Genomic DNA, 22,940 nt, shown 5'->3' with positions numbered 1-22,940 from the left:
ATATGGTATATATATATATATATTAGATTTTCCGTGCTTCTGGCTTTATGGAAATATCAAAAAGCTTAATAAGTTTCACAAAAGCACTTATGCAATGATTTTCATAAAATCAACAATAAAATATGGTTTTAAAATAGAGCATTCGTCAGCAGGTGCAATGGTAATCTAATATTAGAATAAAAATGTATGAAAATTTCATCTGCGTGCTTCACAGCAGCAATTAAATTAATGTATGTATTTTATTTCAATGAAGAGGAAAATATTTTTATTCTGTGACGCACGTTGTACAGTGAGAAGCAAAAATAAAAAGATCACAGTTAGTAACCCTTCTTCTAATAATCGGATTTTCAAGTACTAAGTTTAAATCTTAATAATTTCTGGGGACGACCTTACAGATACTAATTAATTAGAACTAGCTTTATATCAAGTTACGAAATAAGACACCAAAACCTAATTTCTCTTTTTAAACATACTTTTTTCGACGGCTTTGGATTTCTGACTCTTAAAATTTAGGGGGTTAAAAGCAATTTGGTGAAAAGTTCCATTTGTTTGGTTGGATTAGCGGTCCAAAATTTGAATCCGTTAAGGTTAATTAGATTTTTTGCGTATTTCGCCATGTTTCGGGAATTTTTTTTTAGCGAATGAGAAAAAGAATTTTTTTCCATACAAAAAATTAATTTCAATGATAATTTATTATTTTATTTATTAATAGTCCTAAAATTTCAGAATCGTAAGATATATAAATTTTTACATCAATTTAAATAATGTAAATAGAAGCTTTGAATGAAATCTATCGCATAGTTCTTTAAAAATTGAATTTTATATGAGTCATGATTAAAAATTTAGTTTAACCCAATTTTGTTCAAAATTTTTTATTTTGACAAATAAAATTACAGTTACAAAAATTAAGCAAGAGTTAGTTTACCTTACAATTAAAAATTTTTTCGATTATTATAAAAATAAAAAATAAACAAATAATGATTAAAAACTTTCTTTTGGCATGTAGTTACCGTTCAATCGGCGAATTTTATAATTGTGGGTATGTTTTTTTATCAATTGGCCTACAAGTTTTTCGTGATATAGCGGAATACGCAAAAAGAAAAAATATCATTAAGTGATTCAAACTTTCAACCACACTCCTGACCAAATTGCTCGAATCATATTTCCCGGATTGCGGCTATCCCCTATATTTTGAGAGTCAGGAATCCAAATCCATTAAAAAATGTGCATTTATTCAGAGAAAGTACGTTTTTAAATCTGATTTCGAAACTAAAGATATCATCTACTCTAATTTATTGTCATTGTGGTCCTCAACTCAAGCCATTAGGATTGAGTCTTATTACGTGGTAGTATGATCATTAGATAAGAAGTTATTCCGAGTGATTCCTTTTTTTTGCGCTCTGTACACTACTTCATGCATGAAAATAAAACGCACACATCACAATCACAAATAAAAAAATCACAAAAAAATAAAAATAAAAATCACAAATAATTGAAAACTTTCTAGAAATTTTTCAATTAAATATTTTCTGCTGAAAAAAGTATAAAGAGTTGAAGATTAAATGAAAAATTACGTAAAAAGTGGTATTGAGTTATAAATTAGCTCATTTAAATATGAAAGAAATAAGATTAAAATCTCCATTAACTTAAAATATAAAGATGGTAATGAAAGTTGATATGTTTCCAGCACTCAAAAATAGGAGCGCATTCTCTAGACTTGCAAAATAAGTGAATGAGGGAAACAAAAGTCATGTTTCAAATAACTTTTATAGACTTCTTACTTTTTTCATTCCTTACGAAGAAGGGGTTTTCAACTAGTTTCGAATAATGTGTAGTTGTAGTTTAGCTGAAAAATATACTTTTCCAAACCACTAATGGTTTTAACAGAATAATTAATTTTATTTTTGTTCAAGTTTAGTTTTTGCAAAATAATCTTGAGAAAGAATTTGAATATTTTGTAAGAAAATTACCTCAATCAAGCATAACAGACTGCATCAATTTAATTCTTTAGACGTAATTTTAATGCTTATAAATTTAGTTTTATTTAGTTTTATTAAATTTAGTCATAACTTTAAACAAAACTTTATAATTTAGCTTTTTTACCTTTTTCTTAAACGATTTTTAACATTTAACACACAATAGTTTTTTGTCACTAAGGAAACAATAATGGTCAAAATTACCAGAATATGGTAAAATCTACCTTGTTTCTGGTTTTATGGGAACACCAAATAGTTCGGCAAATTTCTACCGTTTAGCTTTCTTAATGATTTTGCTAAAATTAGCAATAATATATGGTTTAATAATATGTGATATAATTTAGCTGTATAATTTTATTTATTATAAATGTATAATTCAGCTGTTTAATTTTTGCTTTACACGACTCAGTTCTTTCCTTTGAGAAAACAATAATGGTCCTGAATCAAATGTACTTTGTTTCTGATTCGATAGGAACACCAAAATGCTTCATAATTTTTTCCGTAAAACTTTGGTAAAATTAACAATAAATTATAGTTTATAATGTGTCATAAAATTTGATAAATGTAGTAAATTTGGGAAATTTTATCGTGATACCTTAGAGAAATACATAAAAACCATTTAGTTGATTAAATTAAGTTTTTTCAGTTTTGCATTTCCTATTACTAAAATGGAGTTAATAAAAAAAAATTATGAAAATAAGAATTTCCGATAAATCGTAACCATATGAACAGAAAAGTTACAAAATGAATGGTTTAAACACAGTATATTTTGGTTTTAATAACCAGAATTATGTGGGGTTTTTTTCTTTAACCAGAAATATCATTGCTATTCTGTGCAGTTATATTTCCAGAATTTTCTTTCCGTAGGGGAGTGAGGGACACATGTGAACATGGTATGTTTTACCAATATTATTTGAAAGAAGAAATCTCGAAAAATTTTCAATAGATGGTAGTATTAATCCTACCTTTTTGCAAAACTTTCAGAACAATGAGCTATTTTGTTGTTATATTCTGACAATTTCTTTGTATCAGCTGGTGTTGTACATACTTTTATCACTCGCTTCTTCAAGTGAAAACATAGTATAAATCAACTAATAAGTTAAAATTAACTATTACAGAACATTATATGAACATTTAGGTAAGTTTATGACAATTATTATTTTTTTTACTTAATTAAAAATTCCTTATTTTTCAAGTTAGGTTTAAGAAAGATGATGGGGCACTTGCGAACAAAACATCTGGGGCAGATGTGAACAGTTCACATGTGCTCGTGCATAGTATTAAGATTATCATACTCATGATTGTCAATTTTTAAGCAAAAACTGAAGAAAACTATTTCTATATTAATTAAGGTAAGTGCTACTTACCCCATTCTCCAGGACTGCCACATTTTGGAGGGTAATAAACATCAATTTTCTCAGTCATAAAAGACTCTAACATGTTTATAGACAATCACTTTAATAATAACGGAATTAGAAAACACAAACAAAAAAAAAAGGATTAACAATTTAAGTTCAATTATTTACGGAGCTAAACATGCTTGTTCTCAGATCGAGATATTAACATCAACTGGTGGCGCTGAGGGCGCACCAAAACAACATGCGCAGAAGACACTTATAGTGGGAATTCTCGACAATCTCCCACCTTTGGATTCGAAGAAATATTTTCGAATCCAAACAGAATTCTTAGTCTATATGGTCCATCTGAAAAAAACTAAACAAATAAAATTATTAGCAAAATGGTTACACTTCCAGCGGAAAAAGTCTTTGTCGCAATTTTAACCGATAAGAATATCTTTTGTTCAATTTTTTTGAATCAATTAGGTCAAATTCAGGAACACCAATTTCTTTAATTTCCTGTAGAAACATGGATGGTGTGAGCGCTGACAGATCTTCGGGATCTTCTGAAAGATACGTTATAGGACGGGAATTAATTAAACTTTCCGCGTCGCATAATACTGTAGCTAACTCTTCTTCATTCAAACAAGCTCGTCCTAGAACCTTTCTCAGGATGCCTTTCAAAACTCCTATTAATCTTTCGAAGAAGCCTCCCCACCAAGGGGCAGAGGGAGGATTAAATTTCCATGAAATTCGTTTCCTTGAAGCAAAGTCTTCAATTTCGTTCCAATTAATGTTCTTCAAAAGATTTGCCGTTCCCACAAGATTTGTCCCATTGTCAGAGTATACAGTGGACGGGTGTCCTCTGCGAGCAATAAATCGGCGAAGGGCCAAGATGAAACAATCTGTTGACAGGGACGATACTACTTCGAGGTGCACCGCTCGGTAGATGGCACAAGTGAAGAGTACCACCCAGCATTTTCTATCTCCTTTTAAAAGCAGAGGTCCGCACAGGTCGACACCTATAATTTCAAAAATAGCTGCGTCTCTGACTCGATCTTCTGGGAGTGGAATGCTTACGNGCAGTCCCTGTTCGGGCGCCAAATTTCAATTTTTAAGCAAAAACTGAAGAAAACTATTTCTATATTAATTAAGGTAAGTGCTACTTACCCCGTTCTCCAGGACTGCCACATTTTGGAGGGTAATAAACATCAATTTTCTCAGTCATAAAAGACTCTAACATGTTTATAGACAATCACTTTAATAATAACGGAATTAGAAAACACAAACAAAAAAAAGGATTAACAATTAAAGTTCAATTATTTACGGAGCTAAACATGCTTGTTCTCAGATCGAGATATTAACATCAACTGCTGGCGCTGTGGGCGCACCAAAACAACATGCGCAGAAGACAGTTATAGCGGGAATTCTCGACAATGATATTATAAGTTTAAAAGATATGTATGCATTTAAAATTATTATTATTTAATTTTCCATAATTAATTAATTAATTGTTAATTTTTTCTTTAAAAAATTTTATTTTATTAAATGGTTGGTCAACAGTTTTGTGTTACATAATGATTACAAGAAGTAAAAAGACACAATATTTTATTACTTAAATTGTTAAGTTTAAAATAATTTTTGAAATTATTATTATTAGTAGTAGAAAGCCTATTTTGCAAAGGCAATACATGCAAGTATAATCTTTATTCAATAAAATATTTTTAATGCTGCATAGTCTTCTAAGTTTTGAATGAAAATGAGAAAAAAGCATGAAAGGGTCGTATCAGAGAAGAAAGAAAAAGGCCCATTACGTCTCCTGAGGAACATGAAGTTGCGAAAAACCGAATTGACGAAATTAACCCAATAAATTCACATAAACAAATGAACCCAATAAATTCGTATAGTAAGCTACAACCCCTTCAGTATAATGTGTATCTATATCTGTTATATTAAAGAATTTTTATTTTTTTTTCTTTCTATTTTGCTCTATGATGATTGCTTTGTGTTTTGAATCTTGTTCATATGTGCCCCAGGCATTTTCGCTTGTGCCCCTATGGGGGGGGGGCACATGTGAACAATTGAAGTCCTTTTTCTAAAATATCATAAAGTAAAGAAATATTTTATTGACTATTTAAACACATGGACTTCTTTACTGTGAGAAATTGATCATATTTTTTGAAAAAAGACGAAATTAAAAAATTTGTTCACATGTGCCCCCCTCTCCCCTATATGTGACTCGAAAAAACCCAGCCCAAAAACCCAGTTGTCGCAAATGCTCTAGATTTTCCTTCTAAATAATGATCTCACTGAAATATATAAAACAACTTATTGAAGAATGTCATTGTGTTTATTTTATTAAAAAATGGTAATTACAGAGAATCAGAAGCGTAATTTTTTTCAACAAAATCGCAAAATTATTCAAGCTTCCAAGGTTATAAATTCATAATTATTGGTTAGAAAAGGAATTTTCGCCAAAATATTTGCTAATATCAATCATGATTGATAATTACTAAAGCATAAAAGATCTTACCCATGGTATGAGGTCATGTTTAAATCCGAAAGAAATTAGATTATAAATCAGCTTAAAATATATGATTTACTAAATTGATTCGGTCTGAATAGTGTAAATGAGAAAATATTCAATCAATAAGTGACCTCCGTTTTAAATGTTTTGTGAAGTTGTGACTGATCTGGTTTTTGTGATTTTTCTTGATAGCAGTCTTAGAAATTAGTATGCCGAAAGCTCACGTAAAAAAAAATGCTCTTTTACAACTCATAAACAATTGATTTCAAATTTTTCATAACTTCACCTATTTACGCAAATTGTCTTTTTGACTTTTCAAAAGAACCGCTCTTTTTTTTTCTTTTTAATTTCATTTGAAGATATATTTTAAAAAATAGCTGTGGCATCTTGTTATTTTGAAAAAAAGTTATTTGTTTTACTACAGTTCAAGAATTGATTTAACTGTCACGTGTTTTTTCTTCTTTTACAACATTTAGTTGGAAAAGAGTATAAAAGCTCATATCCATTTCGAGAGCTTCACAAACGAGAGGACCAGAGCACAAACTCTTCTGTATTTTAATATCCAGTTTAAAAGAAAAATGCTTTTACAGGTGAGATGTGAATTTTTTATATCCGAATTCGATAAGGTTTAGTTGAAAAAAGAATTTTTTTGAAGTGTTAAAATAAATATTATTTTAATTTTTATTTGAGAATTACATAATTTTATATAAAACTAATTTTGCGACGAATATTGTTTTAATAATACGGAAAAAATGGAAAATGGAAAAAAAAAATTATTTATTGATTTTTAAATTTATTAAACTCATAATCTGTATTTTAAGAAATATTATTGACATAGGAATGACTAATATATATTATTAACAGAGACAACAAATGAAAAAAAATTCATTGTAACAAAAAAATTTATGAAAGAAAACTATTTAAATATGATAGATTTTATTGCAAGCAAAAACAATATGAAGCATAGAACATGCTTGAATTTTTTGACATTTGTTACTTAGCTGCTTTTTTTTTAACTGGGACAATAAACTATATGGATTTCTGATTGTTTATTTAAACATAATTTTGTTTTAATTTTTTAATAAGACAAATATTTTTATTAACTGCTCAAATACTTGGGTCATCTATTTAAAAAAAATTAAAATATTTATAAACATTTTATTTATTATTGGCAATGACAAACGACTACTCAAATTTTAAATTTACATAGAAATTAAACTATTTCTCATTATTATAAAGCTTAGTTGGAAAAATATAATTAAAAGTAGAATTATGATTGCTTTAACATCTAAGCATGTTAGATCACTAGTTTTGATAAACATGTTTTTATTTAATTTACTAGGAAGCCATACCCTTAGTTCACCTCCACTCACTATCTCCCATGATTGCTTCGCAATAATTGTTATTTCTTCACTGTAGGAAATTACGGATAAAATTAAGGTAAAAATCACCCAGAGTAAAATCTCCATAAAGTCCATTTTTCCAAAAGAAAAGTACTGTTACTAAAAAATTTTATACATAAGTTAATACGGTAATATTTATGTAATTTAAGCGATTCAGTGATTTTACAGTAAATCTTACAGTATATATATATATATANAAATAATAGGAACACCTGTGAAAAAATGAAAATATTTTATTAATAAGGAGTTGGGCCACCTTTGACCTGAATGACAGTTTGCATTCTACGTGGGATTGACAAATAAAGGTCTTGAACAAAGTTCATTGGAATTTGCAGCCATTCCTCTTGCAGGGCTGTCTCGAGTTCAGAGAGTGTGCGTGGAGGAGGAAACCGAGACGGATTTTTTTCTCCAAAAAACCCCACAAAGGCTCAATGATATTGAGATCAGGGGACTGAGGACACCACGTTAGATGGTCCACTTCATCATTATGCTCATTTAACCATGTTTGAACACAGTGAGACGTGTGAACAGGGGCGTTGTCATCTTGGAACACAGGACGTTCTCCCGGAAGGAGAGTATGAAGCATAGGGTGAAGATGATCTGCAAGAATGCTTCGGTAATGGTCCCCTTTGACCACCCCCTCAAGACAACGAGAGGCCCCTATCCACTGGCAGATATAGTGCCCCACACTATCTCAGGACCACCTCCATGTTTCACGGTTGGAACCAGGCAGTCAACATGAAATGCTTCTGTCGGCGTCCGTCACACGAACACACGTCTGGTGGTCTGGAATAGTGTAAAAGAGGATTCATCAGACCAGATGACTTGTTCCGATTGCAGTTGTGTCCATTTTAGGTGGTCTTGGCACCACTGCAGTCTCTTCAAAGTATTCCACACTGAAACTAACAGTTTTGAAATAGCTACTCTGCCATGAATGCTAGCAGCATGCAACTCCCGTTTAATAGTTTTCATGGATATAGGGTTCTGAACGTGGGTATTCATCTCGGATGTTATCACCGGCAGAGTAGCCTTGCGTTTTCGAGCGACTATCCTCTTCAACACCCGTCTATCAGGGTCTGACAACTTCGACTTCCTGCCGCTGTTGTGCCTCGCCGAATACACCTAACCCAACTTTGTGCATACCGACAGAGTCCTTGATACAGTGGTCCTTGAAACACCTACAAAGTTCGCTGTTCTGGATACGGACGCTCCAACCAGGCGAGCTCCTATTATCATGCCTCTTTTAAGGTCAGAGAGGTCGGACATAATCTCGCTTTGCTAGAAACAGATTTTTCTCATGCAAATCTCACACTGCTAAATGCTAGACAGATACCTTGCTTTTCATCACCACTACGTGGCACATTCTTGCGACACGTGCCCGCCGCTTATTGGACGGTCGAGAACGACTCCATTCTTTCACAGGTGTTCCTATTATTTTGTCCTATACCTGTATATATATACACATAAAATTACTGAATTGAGAAAAAATTTAATAGTATTTGCTTACGCTTCCCACGTCTGAACATTTCTTTTATGATTCATTATAAGCTATTACTCTGTTAAAAATTTCTTAGAAAAAATGAATAAATACCAATTTATTTAATTGTTATTCTACACTACTACCTTATTCAAACAAAACAGTTAAATAACCAAAAGTAAGATGGTGTTCAATCTGTTGACTTTGAAAAACCCGCTTATTAATTACTTTTACCAAATACGGTGGAGCAACCAGAATTTCATCGCACCAACTGAACCCACCTGAAGAAGTCACTTAGTTTCCTGCAGATAGGTACATACTATAACCGAGAAGACTATTTTGTTAATCTCATGGCCGACAGAACGGAGTTCGAGTCCCACCGCTGACAAACACAATATTTTCTCCATTCTCTCCGGTACATGAAGGCAGTGTCTTGCACTCTGCAAGTTGTGACCCTGGGCTGATAGAATACGATACTCTGATTCACGCATATGGTAGTCCTCCATCATTAGTTAAATTTCTTTTTATGGTTTTGAAACCATGTCAGTTGTAAATTGTTACAAAACCGTGTAGTTTTGTATTCACGGTTTTCTCTGCCATACTAGTTGTAAACGATTTCAAACAGTAAAGGTAAAAATTTCTTCAGTGTAAATTTTACGATTAATTGGATGGACTGACTACTGTCGGTTATTTTACCATAGTTTTAGAATGAACATTCTTGCGATGTGTAAGGAAATTACTTCAATCAAGCATAATGGGCAGCATCAATTTAATTCCTTATACAAAATTTTAATAATTACAAATGAGGCTTCACAAATCATATACAGCCGGTTATTTTACCATAGTTTTGGAGAGAGACTTTAAACGATATGGTATTACAAATACCACAATTCATTACCACAATTATAAATTTTAACAACTTTTAAAATTAAAGGTATATTGTTATAACAATAATTGGTGAGTTCTCAACAGTAAATTAATATGTTCGCTCAGTAAACAGGCTAGCAAATTAAGCATAATTTTTGCATGCAACCATATTGTGCATGAACCTGATCGTTAAGATCTTAATCGTTTTACGAATATTTTTAACTGTATGGTAATTTGCATTAAAAATACTAATTGTGAAGTAGTTGATAAGCTTAAGACGCCAATTCAAATAAGTTTATCATAAAATGGAAACGTAATAGAATTACGTTAATAACAAACCAACTCCTTTTGCTTAAAACTCGTAATTTAGAAAACAATAAAAAGCAGAAACAAAGTAATAAGATAAATAAATATTACAGGTAAGTGCCTTTGAATTTTTTTCTGTCCCTAAAACCCCTAAAACAATACCTTAGTGACTTCTATTAATTTGATGCTTATAAAAACCAAACAAATAACTGGACTTTACCATATGATTCTCCTGCCAATAAAACTGCATAAGCAACAATGGAAAACTGTGTCAGACAATGTAAAGAAATAGCGATGTTCAAGGCTGTTCAGCGATGGTTATAAAAAAAAGTATTGGTTTTAAAAAATAATATTTGTAATTTAGTTTTAAAAAATTGGATTGCTTTGTGATTATGAAAACTTGGTATTTTACTTCAAATTTTTATTCTTTCAGATTGTCATATTTGCTGTTGGATTATTTTGTACAGTAAATAGCTATAACTATGGAGTCAGTGCAACTGCATCTCGAGGCTTTAGTGGAAGTTTGGGAGGCTATGGCGGAAGCATGGGTGGCTATGGAGGAGGTATGGGTGGTTATGGAAGAGGTATGAGCGGAATGGGAGGATACGGAGGAAACGCGGAAAGTTATGGATCTGGAGGAGCAATGGTGAGATAATAATGAAATGATTCGAAACCCAATTAGATTTCAAGAGATACTTGTATTACATTGATTTTTTGTGTGTTATTAGTCTAAGCCTAAACCATACAGCTTCAACTACCAAGCCAATGGCATGAGTGCAAACAGTTTTAGAAATGAAGAGGGAGATTCTAGTGGAAATGTTCAAGGATCTTATGGTTACACAGACGTTCAAGGACTGCAAAGACAAGTACAGTACACAGCTGGTGCAGCTGGATTCCAAGCTTCAGTGAAGACCAATGAACCAGGTACAGACCGAAAACCAGAAAGCCCTGCTGATGTGAATATGATGGCCGAACCAGCACCTGCAGGAATACAAGAAAAATACACTAGAAGAGGTGATACAAATGGCAATTGTTTTCTTGAAATTATTATTATTTAAAGTAAAATTAAAATTTTTCAATTGCTGAAAGAAATTATTATATTAAAAATGGTTAACTATTAAATTAATTTATTATTTTTTATTTACCATAGTTTATAAGTTATAACGGTTAACTACAAACTGAAGTTACTGCATCAAGGTAAAGTTCAGGGGGGAAATTTTGCTTATTCACAATAATTAGTTTTGCAATGAGCCAGGTACAGACAGCAAACCGGAAACCCCAGCTGATGTGAATATGGTGGCCAAACCAATATCAGCAGGAACACAAGAAAGATACACAAGAAGAGTTAATGAAAATGGCTCTTATGGTTGAAATTATTATTACTTGAAGTGAAATAAAATTCTTCGATTACTTTAGTAATTGCTTTTTTCTAAAAAATAAAAAGTAATTGCATAGTGAAATAATTGCCTTAAGGTGATGTTTATGGGCAAAATTCTGTTTATAAGATTGTTACTTATGTACAATAGTTATTTACTCTTCGACTAAAAGTTGCAAATTGTTCATCGTTTTTCTTTTTTCGTTTGATTGATTACTTACTAAGATGAGCGGCTTAGTTAGCAATCTAAAAGTTGATAATTTTTATAAATTGCGATTGTTCACCTAAACATTTAAGATTTTGAATTGCTATGCATGGAAAACCAGTTTCTCAATGTTATTAGATTGAAAGAATAGTGTTTAAGTGAAAAGTCTTATTCGTCTTTTGCCCCTTGCGTGGCCACTTAGAGAATCGAAACAAAAAATCTTGCATTTTATTTACTGAGTAAAAGGTTTTTTGAGAAAGAATAATTATTTAGAACTAGTAAACTAATACCTTTCGGATATTCCTAACTGTCATATTTCTGACTTTCACAATTTATTAATCACTACGCCATTGTCCAATGGCGGCACAAATCATTTTTAAAGGGAACTTTTTGCATTCAAGCAATAAAGAGACTCTGGGATAGTCCAAACTGTGCTGCTTAGCATTAACTTAAAGCTCCAAATCCCCCAAACACAATAATCTAAAGGATTTAGATCTGGTGAAAAGGTAACCAAACTTCTTGCTTGATAAACTTCGGACAATCGACATGGAGCCAAGACCCTGCTGTTTCATTTTGGTGCGATGGAGCAGAACCTTGCTGAAATATCCATTCCTTTTAGTGATACAATATGTTAGCATGCAACAATAAATGTGTAGCCAAAACTTTCTTTTTGTAATATTCAGGGTAGATTTTTACCAATTTTCGATGAATTGAGTTGAGCTGAAATTTTCATTATTTGTCACTGCGTCCCAAAGCATTATAGAATTATTGCAAGCTGCAGAAAGCTCGAAAATTTTCAGGTATATGATCGAACTTGCTGAATATGCAACGTTATTTTTAGATTTATATCTCAGTTCTGTATTACATAATTTCTTACAGCAAATGATTATTCTGTCAACACTTTTGCTACCGTGCCGGTTCAGCAATTTTACATGTTAGTAACCGTTGTAACTTTTGTGTATCTGGAACTTTTATTTTGTGATAAGGGTGAAAGTTCACCTCTTCATTTAATATAAATTAATTCATTAATATAATATAATTTAATATTTTCTTAATGCCCTCTTTTAAACGAACTGAGCGTTAACGACTAGACTTGAGTCAATCTTTACAAGCTAATAGAAACAAAAAATTGATTTTTCGCTCTATATATAAATGTTCAATTAAACCCAAGAGATTTTAACTGCTTAAAGATTCTACCTGCAGAAAATCCACGACCAAAAAGGTGCTTAACTATCAACCTTTTCAATTAATTTAATTAATTTTAATTATTTGTTAATTTAAAATTCCTTACTGTAAATACAAGAATTTAAACATGCTGTCAATTAGTAACCCTTGATGAATCGATTAAAATATTTTATGGAGTTCCAGAGAAAATGTGTATCAAGTTTTATTAATATAATAATTGATAATGCGAAATTATTCATCAATAAGTCATTAACTTTTATTTTTCTAGCTGGATCAGGAGCTTATGGTGGACTGAGCGTGGGTGGACTGAGAGAGCATGGTGGAAGGGGAATTGGTGGGCTAGGAGGTGGAATTGGAGTATATGGTGGAATCGGAGGAGAAGGAATGGGAGGAATTGGTGGTGTCTCATCCAGTTTATCCGCAGGAATCAGTCGCAGTGGATTAGAAAAAAGTATTCACTTTCTGGCACATTCAATTAATATCGTGATTCCCTTTATTTAACATTTCTATTTTAAATTTTTAGCTGCTTTAATACAGTTAGGTGATATGCATATTTAAATATTGACAATTATCTTAAATTTTTTGCTACTTTAATTCAGTTAGTTGACATACATATTTAAATATTGGCAATTGTTATTAATTTTTAGTTACTTTAATATAGTTAGGTGATACACATATTTAAATATTGGCAATTATTTTTAATTTTTAGCTACTTTAATACAGTTGGGTGATATACATATTTAAATATTGGCAATTATTTGAATATAACCAAAATCAAGTCGTACATCGTGGAAAAAAACATATAAAAATGAACTCAAGTCACACCATTTATTCACATTTTATAAAATAGTATTTCTTTCATGGACATCTCAAGAAAGTCCAAAAATGAAAATTGAAATCACATGATGGACACATCGGCAAACAAACGCAAAACATTAAAATAAATAAAAGTGAGAGGATTAAAAATTAAAATCTGATTTAAAAGGGTGAAAATGTAAGGAAACTAGGAGAGGTTATTTAAAGTGAAACAAATAAATAAACGTAACTACTTAAATTACAAATGATTCTGTAAAAATACACTTTCTAATTTTCCAACAATTTTTCTTTTAGTCTAAATAAAAGAAGATTCATCTATTTGTAAAATGAACGATTCTATTGCACTTTTATTATTCTATTATTGAAAAATTTTAAAGGAAGTAGGTATGGGTAAGAAAGTTTCTTTTTTTTTGCAAATTTTAGTACGTAAACAAATTATGTGAAAGAAACTTAAAATACAAAAATAGAGAATGTTTTTTTTTTATAACCGATAGAATTGAATCACGTTTCATCATAATCGATGTTGTAAATATCTCCGTTGGAAACGAAAACCACTTTTTTTCTACATTCTCGTTTTTAATATACTTCCAAAAATTAATTCACCCTCCAAATATAGTTACTTTTTATTTAAAATAATCTAAATAGCAGTTAAAGCTAAATAGCAGTTTTATTAATTTAAATTTCAATGTAAGCAATTTCATGCACTGAGTTTTTAAGGGGAAAAAATCCTTAAAATCTCTGTTTTGACTGATTAGCAAGATTATGTAAATCATTTGAAAACTTCAATTTTTTAAATGAAACTGTTAAATCCTTTGGAACTATAAATCTATTCAGTAGTTGATATTTTCAAAAATGCTTCAGAAAATTTCCAAAAATGTTTACATGTTGACTATAAGAAAATTTTATTGAATCGATTTAATTATTTTGTAGTATTTCAGAGAAAATTTTTATCAGATCTTATTTATATTATTACTGATCTTGAAAAATTTTCATCAGTAAGGCATGGACATTTATTTTTCTAGTTGAGTCTGAATATCAAAGAGGAAACGTTGGTGGAATGAGAGCGTATGGTGAAAGTGGAATGAGTGATTTAAAAAGTGGAATGGGAGGCTATGGTGGAATTAGAGGAGATGGAATGAGGTATGGACATACTGGTATGGGAGCAATTGGCGATGGAACCTACGGTCCATCCACCGGAATCAGTCACAGTGGATCAGAAAAAAGTATTTACTGATATACAATATCTGCACATTTAACTAATATCTTTATTCTTAATCCTCTTTAAGTTAACCCTTTCGTTTTAAGTGTTTAGTTACTTTTATGTACACCATTAAAAATTCCTTGGAAAAAATGGTTAAATACCAATTTATTTAATTGTAATTTTACCAAATTTAAACAAAACAGACAAATAACCATAAATAATATGGTATTCAAACTGTAAATTCTGAGTTATTTACTACTTTCACCTAATATGGTTAAACAATCAGAATTTCCTCGCACCAACTGAATCACTTTTAGTTCTTTACTACATATAGCTGAGAGGGGTAATCTGTCAATCTCATATGAGATAGAATGGAGGTTCGAGTCCCAGCGTTGACACCACTAAATATCCTCCAATCCCTTAAACACACGAAAAATTATCAGTATCCAGCACTCCCTAATTTGTGACCTTAGGATATTAAAATACGATACTCTCATTCACCCATAGATGGCAGCACCATAAAGCTGGTAAACTATCTGCCATGTCCAGTCTTTTTAATATTTTTGAAAACTTGCTAGTTGTAAATGGTTAAAAAAACCTTATTACTTTGTATTCATTTTTTTTAACCATACAAGTTGTAAACGGTCTTAAAACCTCAAATATAAAAAGTTTTCTTTAACGTAAACTTTACGGTTAATTGGATGGACATACTGCTGCTGGTTATTTTACCATAATTTTAGAGAGAAAATTCTAACAGTGTAGGTTATATGATATACATGTTTAAAGATTGACAATTATTTGAACATCACAAAACATCGTGGAATACATCGTGGAAAAACATTTAAAAATGAACCCATGTCACGCCGTTTATTTACATTAAGAAAGTCCAAAAGCCGAAATTGAAATCGCATCATTAGAAAGAGTATTTTAGTCAAAACATCTCGAAAAACGTGCGCAAAACGTTAAAAATGAATAAACAAAAAAATAAAAATTTGAAGATTAGAAGAAGACGAAAAACGTGTGAAAAACGTTAAAAATGAATAAACAAAAAAATAAAAATTAGAAGATTAGAAGATTAAGAATTAATATCAGATTTAAAAGGCAGAAAATTAATGTAAAGATAATAAGATTGATTATTTAAAGTGAAGCAACTAAATAAACTTTACAATTTTTCCGTTTTTAGCTACTTGTATTTACGCTATGTGATATACATATTTAAAAATTGGCAAACCATTTAAAAATTACGAAAGTAATGACAAACATCTGGAAAAAATATTTAAAAATTAACCCAAGCCACATATTTTACCCACATTTAATAAAATAAACATTAATCTCATCTCAAGAGCTCGAAGTTCAAAAAATCAAATTGAAATCACATAACAAACACGTCAGCAAATGCGCGCAAAGTGTCAAAATGTAAATGAAAAATAATCGAAACAAAAATTCATATCTTATTTGAAATGAAAAGGGGTAGAGTGAATGAACGATATTGAAAGTGAAACGAATAATTAAACGAAACAGTTTTAATTACAAATGATTCTGTAAAATACCCTTTCTAATTTTCAGTCAAAATTTGAGTCTTCATTAAAAACGATACATCTAGATGCCGCTCGCAAAATGAACTATTCTACAGCATTTTTAATTAGAGAAAAATTTCAAAGTAGATATGTATAAACAAGATTCATTTTACACATGCTAAAATATTAACATATTTTTACGTAAAAATAAATTAAAGTTTGAAAATAAAGAGTTCATTCTGGGACAAATACAATTGAATAACATTACCTCATCATCAGTGCTATAAAAATTTTCGTAGGAAAAAAAACCTTTTCTTTTTCTCTTTTCAAACAGAAAAAGAAAAGGTTAAAGGAAAAGAAGACAAAAAAAGAGAATACTTTCTTTGACAAATGGAATTGAATTACTTTTCTTCATAATGAATGTTATAAATATTTCCGTTGGAAAATAAATCTTTTTTTTTCTTTTTTTCTCTATATTTCCAGTTTTAATATACTTTCAAAAAGTTCACACGAGAGTTCAAGAGCACACGAGAGTAGTTCTACTCTCGTGTGCCCTTGAATAGGGCGGATCGAGATACGAATAAACAATACTTTCAAAAAGTTATTAATTTTCCTTACAAATGTAGTTCTTCCTTACAATAAATAATTTTCGAAGCTGAAGAGCTATATCATAGATTTAAATTGAAGTAATTTTATACGCAAAGTCACTGTGGGGAAAAAATTTCTCTCAATTCAAGTTTATTAATCATCTGAAAATATAAATTTCTTATTTATTGGAAATTTTAAATCATTTGGCAATATAGATGCATTCATCAGCTGTCCTTTTAAATTTCTCTTCATTTAGTTATTTCTAATTTTTAATTATTTGTTCATTTAAAATTTCTAACAGTATATTATACGAGAATTTATAAATGTTGTAAATTAAAAAAACGTTCATGAATCGATTAAAATATTTATTGGAATTTCAGATAAATTTCTTATCAGATTTATTAATCATTTACTGACCTTGTGACATTTTCCATCAACAAGTCATTGACTTTTATTCCTCTAGTTTTATCCGGGGGTCAGAGAGGAAACGTTGGTGGAATGAGAGGAGGCAGTAGACTGGTAGAATATAGCGGTCTAGGAGGTGGAATTGGAGGAATTGGAGGAGGTCAACATGGTAACATTGGAGTTGTTGGAGATGGCTCATCCAGTCTATTATCAGGAATCAGTCGCAGTGGATCAGGAAAAAGTATTCACTTTTACACAATATCTGCGCACTTTATTAGTATTGTTATTCATAATCTTCTTTTTTAATCCACTGATTTTTAGCTACTTTTATTTAGAACTAGCCGCCTCAGGCGGCCAGCTGTCCACCACGCTATGTTTCTTGGGCCTTAGCACTGCTAGTAGAGACATGATCCTCTTCCAATCTTCTTTGACGCTTCTCAGGTGTTTCTCAGACCCTAGCACTGCTAATTGNGAGTTACATGAAATTCATGGCAGACATCGAGGAAAAACGTATAAAAAGGAATCCACGTCACACCATTAATCTACACATGATTAAATATTACTATTCTTATCTCAAAAATTCTAAACCCGAAAAAAAAAAAACAAATTGAAATCGTATTAGGAATACATAAGCTAACATGCGTGAAATGTTGAGTAAAATAAATAAATTAATAATTAAAAATAATAGAATTAAAAATTAATAACTGATTTAAAATACAGAAAAAATAAAAATAATAAGAAGGATTATTTGAAGTGAAACAATAAATGAAATATTTTTAATAGCAAACGATTCTGCGAATAACCCTTTCTAATTTTCACTCAAAATGTGTTGAGTCTGAATAAAAGACGATTCATCTATAGAGAAGATTCATATATTTTTTGTGAAATTCAATAGCACTTTTCATAAGGGAAAAATCTTAAAGCAAATAAATAAGTAAAAGCAAGTTTTTTTATAAATTTTTATGTAAAAAATTTAAAGTTCAAAAATAGAGATTGCATTTTGTGACAAATACAATTGAATCACGCTTCATGAACATTCATGTTATAAATATATATCAGTTGGAAAAAAAATCTTTTTTCCTCTACTTTTCCGGATTTAATATTCTTCCAAAAATTAATTAATTTACTCTCAAAATATAGTACTTTTTTAAATTAAAAATTTCTTAGAGCTAAGGAGCTGTTACATTGATATAAATTTAAATTTATACAATTTTACACATGAAGTTTCTAAACAGAAAAAAAATTTTAAGAATTCGCTTTCAGTTTATTAGCAAGTACATCTTTTTAATTAATCGACTTTAATTTCAACTAATTATTTAAAAATTTTAAGTTAATTAATCATTTGAAAGATTAAATTTCTTAACTATTGGAAATGTTTAATTATTTCATAATACAGTTCACATTCAACATCTGACACTATTTCACTATTTCAAATATTTGTTAATTAAAATTTCTTATTTTAAATCATGCTAGAATTTATATACGTTGTTAATTATAAATTCTTCATGATTCCATTAAAATATTTTATGGGGTTCCAGAGAAAATTTTTATCACGTTTTATTTATGTAGTTACTGATCATACAAAATTATCAACCAATAAGTTATTTACTTATATTTTTCTAGCTGGAATTCAAGGTCATGGAGGAAACGTTTATGGAATGGGAAGATATGGTGGGGCTGGAATGGCTGAGTATGGTGGTTTGGAAGATGGAATTCGAGGAAATGGTGGAATCGGAAAAGGAATGGGTAGACATGGTGACATGGGAGGAATTAGTGGTGGCTCATCCAGTCTGTTCGCAAAAATCAGTCGCAGTGGATCAGGAAAAAGTATTCCGTGATCTACAACGTCTAAATATTTAATTAATATCGTTATTCATAATCTTCTTAACTAATCCTCTTATTTTCAGAGACTATAGCAACTTTCATTTAAATCATGTGAGATGATTATTGTTTATCTGTGTGAATAAAATTACTAAGTTAGGAATGTAAAATTAATCGAAGAAAAATTAGTAAATTATCTGTAAGCACATTATAAAATATATTTGGATAAAACAGCTTTTTTTTAGGAAATTTTGAAAATCCCTTTTAAAAGAAATTATTTTTAAATTAGTTCACTTGTTTGAGTTATTTAGTTTCATTTTCCTTAAAAAAATATTTTTGAGTTTTATGAATAAAAGTGTTTTTATATTCTGTTAATAAGAATGATCATAGTTTTGAAGTAAATATTTTCCTATTGGTGGTTTTCTTGCTTTGTTAATTTTTTTAATACTCGCTGTTTGTGTATGGGTACAAAAAGTAAATTTTTCTGTTTTAAAATGTAGGTTGTGGCTATATTAAATGTGTTTGCTCGGCTGTTATGTTTCTGTATTTCCATATTGATCTGTACTTGTATTTTTCAAAAATTTATTTTTAATAAAATCTCATTTGAAAATACATGTTGCCTTTTTTTTAATGTATTTTTAAGTTAAAAAACGAAACAAAAGCATTCAAGACAAATAAGTGATATTTTAAGACACTAGAATTTTATTCAACTTATTTCTGTCAAATAAATAAATGAAACTGGGGTTTAAATAATATTTAAAAAAACATAAACAAATGTAAAAAAATTCAAGCATATTATAAAATAGTTAAATTGGCAAACGAGTTTTGATGCTATACTACACAGTGTCAAGAGCTATACAAAAAAAATAATAGTAAAAAAGTAGTAAACAGTAATGGTAAAAAGTGGTTTTTACTGCTTATTTACAGTGACTCTCTACTGAACGAAGTTTTAAAATAAAGAGGATAGCATCTAATCAATATAACTTAAAGTATTTGAAACTTTCAAAAATATTTCATTAAAAAAATGCAGGAAATAAAAAAATGCTGTAAAAAAAGTGAAAAGGGAGAAAAATAACACTATGTTTTTTTCAATGTTTTCTGAATTTTTTCAGTGTTTTCTGAAAAGAAAGTTTAGTTTCCAACTCCAACTTTTTGAGTTGTAACAATCTCTTAACTTTTAAAGTGAAGTATTATGGTCAATACAGATTCAAACACGTAAACACACTATACAAATATCATGCCTGTATTTTAAAACACACTTTTAATAATGGTTCAAAAAGTTTTTTTTCCTTTTTAAATTAACATTTTGGTTTGTTTTTATCGATGTGGAAGTTAAAATCGATAAAAATAAGATTTTTTAGGAAAGTTTTTTAGATAATCTCACAACTATACTATTATAAAAGACGGTACACCATCGCATACAGCAAACATTGCACAACAAAATGAAGTTGATACAGTTATACTTATAAGTTAGTACTTATTTTTATGCAACTTATACAAGCACAGTTATACTTATTTAGTAAAATAGCTTAGTGTTAATTATTTGATAAAAGATAAAAGGCTTGTGAACTCTCAAGATTTTAATCACTTTTTCATTAAGTACATGGTGCCCAAACCAAACAATGTAAAATGTACAAACTTAAATAAATTTCAGAGTACGATAAAACAAGTTTGAGAAGAATTTTTTTATAAATGTGATGCTGCTTTTCCTTGTTATAAAAAAGTTGACTAAAAAGAGCTGTAATTTAAAAAAATCCTATTAAAGAAAGTTAAGCCAACCTATTAGATTTATGAATAAGATACATTAGGTATACTGTAAAATTATATTTTATAACCATTGTTAAGCAGACAGCCCAATTTTTGGGTTTACGACTACCAATGTTCAATTCCGTAGCCTTGTAAACTTGAACTGAATCCAGAAGTCATGGGAACTCCTGGATCAAGTATTGGGAGAAATTCAACTTCGTGGACAAATTTTTGAGGAAACTACCGCATTTCCATTACAAGGGTAAAATTATATTGTAGAAATTGTATACAGTAGAAATAGTTGTAAATAAGTATACTGTAGAAGTTGTTTTTTAAGGTCTCCTAAAAGGATAAATTCTGCTGGCTAAAATTACTTGATTATGGTTAATTTTGAGAATCATTAGTAGGCTTCGAACAACAGCACAATGCCAACTGATTGCGAATATTGTTAATCATTATTTTGATGGGACGAACATCTAAAAACATGTTTGTTTAATCTAATAACGTAAAGCAGTAACGGAATTAGACAAGTAATAATAGATTAAGAAAATGAAATTATTTTGCTTTTATTAATTCGGTTTTCTCATAAGTCTCAGTTTTGAACATAATTTCGTAGTAATGATAAATGAAGATTTATTGATTACTTACTTTTTCAACTCATACGAAGAATTATTATTCAGCTTGTATACATTAGTATTGATAACAAAAACAACTTTGAGCATATACATATTTCTTAATATAAATTGAACTAAAATCATAAATCAGGAAATATTATCAGAAATCTACATTTTTTTCGAGAAAATATCGCATACTGAGAGATAAAAAGTTTGGTAAAAACTTCCAAAATAGAGTAAAATTTACTATGTGTTCGGCTCTTTGAGAGCACCAAAAGGAATAGTAAATTTTACCAACGGGCTTTGGTAAATTTTCGCAAAAAACTGTTGTTTTACAGCATGTGGTAAGATTTGGACACCTTATAATGATACATTGGTACATGCATGACTTGCTGTTGTAGTTCATTTACGTCGCAGTAGAGCTGCACAATGGGCTATTGGCGACGATCTGGGAAACATCCCTGAGGATGATCCGAAGACATGCCATCACAATTTTGATCCTCTGCAGAGGGGATGGCACCCCCGCTTCGGTTGCCCAGCGACCTGCACGCGAAGTCGAGCACTTTACGGTAGCACAGTTTACCGAGGACCAACACCGCACACCCTCGGTCTCTAAGCAGACTGATCCAAGTGGTCACCCAACCGCACACTGACCACAGACAGTGAGGCTTGACTTCGGTGACCTGCTGGAAAGCGTGTCTTAACGATAAGTCCACTGTAGGACTACATGATTTGTACAGTCCTAAAAAAAAAAGCGAATCACCCTGAATAACTTTCGTTCTAATGGTCGGATTTTCATGAACTAAGTGTCAATCTTAATAGTTCCTGGGGGTGACCTCCTCAAATATGCTAATTAATTAGTGCTAATTATTAATTAAGTTATGAAATCAGACACAGAAACGTACTTTCTCTGAATAAACATATATTTTTTTTAAATATTTGGAATCCTGACCCATGAAATAGGGGGGAGGGGTAGGCAAAATTTCGAAAAAAATAGGGTCGTAAATTGGGTCTCAACAAAGATAGATATATATATACACATATATGGCGAAAGTTTAAAAAAATGCCAATTTTCCTCGCCATAGAAAGTGAAACAATTTAAAAACAACTATAAAGAAACTGAATGCATGACCAGATGTCATAACATCGTGCGTCTCTGTTGCTATAGGCAACCAAGAAGAGAAATTTTGAATCTGCTTAATGGGCATAGAAAATAGTATTCTTTTTAATACTTTGAAAATTTAATTTGAATTTAAAATGAAGATACAAAAATGAAATTATTTTTGATGCTCCAATATTTCAAAATTTGAGAGTTGAAATTATTATCTGACATTTTTTTTATTTTTTTAAGGATGTTATTTGTGTAAAAATGTTGTACTAAAGACAAATTTATATAAGTTATTATATATTTATGAAGAGTTGTAGGGGTAATTGCTGTCACGCCTCAGTTCAAGTCTTTCAGGTAAGGAAAAGGAAAAAAAGATGCTGCAAAAAATTTGGGGCACGATTCTGATGCGCATTCAGAAGGTTTTATAAAATTCCCGGTATTACTTCTGTTAATAAATTTGAAAAAT

General features: G+C 30.3%; 2 protein-coding genes across 2 annotated transcripts; one reads left to right on the top strand and one right to left on the bottom strand.

Annotated features, from left to right (window-relative positions):
* Positions 1–3,718: 3,718 nt before the first annotated feature.
* Positions 3,719–4,556, bottom strand: LOC122272302 (uncharacterized). Its single transcript, XM_043055809.1, has 2 exons — positions 4,484–4,556; positions 3,719–4,335 (listed from the first exon to the last, which is right to left on the bottom strand). The coding sequence occupies exons 1-2, from the start codon at positions 4,554–4,556 to the stop codon at positions 3,719–3,721; spliced, it is 690 nt and encodes a 229-aa protein (XP_042911743.1).
* A 1,727-nt stretch (positions 4,557–6,283) lies between these two features.
* Positions 6,284–19,618, top strand: LOC107444303 (spidroin-1-like). The gene is made up of 7 exons (XM_043055807.2): positions 6,284–6,430; positions 10,327–10,539; positions 10,622–10,907; positions 12,927–13,109; positions 14,497–14,697; positions 17,244–17,426; positions 18,809–19,618. Exons 1-7 carry the CDS (start codon positions 6,419–6,421, stop codon positions 19,021–19,023), a joined length of 1,293 nt encoding a protein of 430 aa, XP_042911741.1. The 5' UTR covers positions 6,284–6,418; the 3' UTR covers positions 19,024–19,618.
* Positions 19,619–22,940: the final 3,322 nt, after the last annotated feature.

The sequence above is a fragment of the Parasteatoda tepidariorum genome, chromosome 2, assembly GCF_043381705.1.
Source record: "Parasteatoda tepidariorum isolate YZ-2023 chromosome 2, CAS_Ptep_4.0, whole genome shotgun sequence".
NCBI classification, from domain to species: domain Eukaryota; kingdom Metazoa; phylum Arthropoda; class Arachnida; order Araneae; family Theridiidae; genus Parasteatoda; species Parasteatoda tepidariorum.
Note: the sequence above shows the minus strand (reverse complement) of the source record. Positions and strands in the feature narration are given on the sequence as shown.

What these genes read in the sequence shown, in the direction of transcription:
- LOC122272302 (XM_043055809.1), bottom strand. Translation starts at nt 4,556, where the DNA reads ATGTTAGAGTCTTTTATGACTGAGAAAATTGATGTTTATTACCCTCCA. An exon ending in TGGCAGTCCTGGAGAACGGG is followed by an intron (nt 4,336 to 4,483) that starts GTAAGTAGCACT and finishes TTGAAATTATAG; the next exon opens with GTGTCGACCTGTGCGGACCT.
- LOC107444303 (XM_043055807.2), top strand. An exon ending in AGAAAAATACACTAGAAGAG is followed by an intron (nt 10,908 to 12,926) that starts GTGATACAAATG and finishes TTATTTTTCTAG; the next exon opens with CTGGATCAGGAGCTTATGGT. An exon ending in TCGCAGTGGATCAGGAAAAA is followed by an intron (nt 17,427 to 18,808) that starts GTATTCACTTTT and finishes ATATTTTTCTAG; the next exon opens with CTGGAATTCAAGGTCATGGA.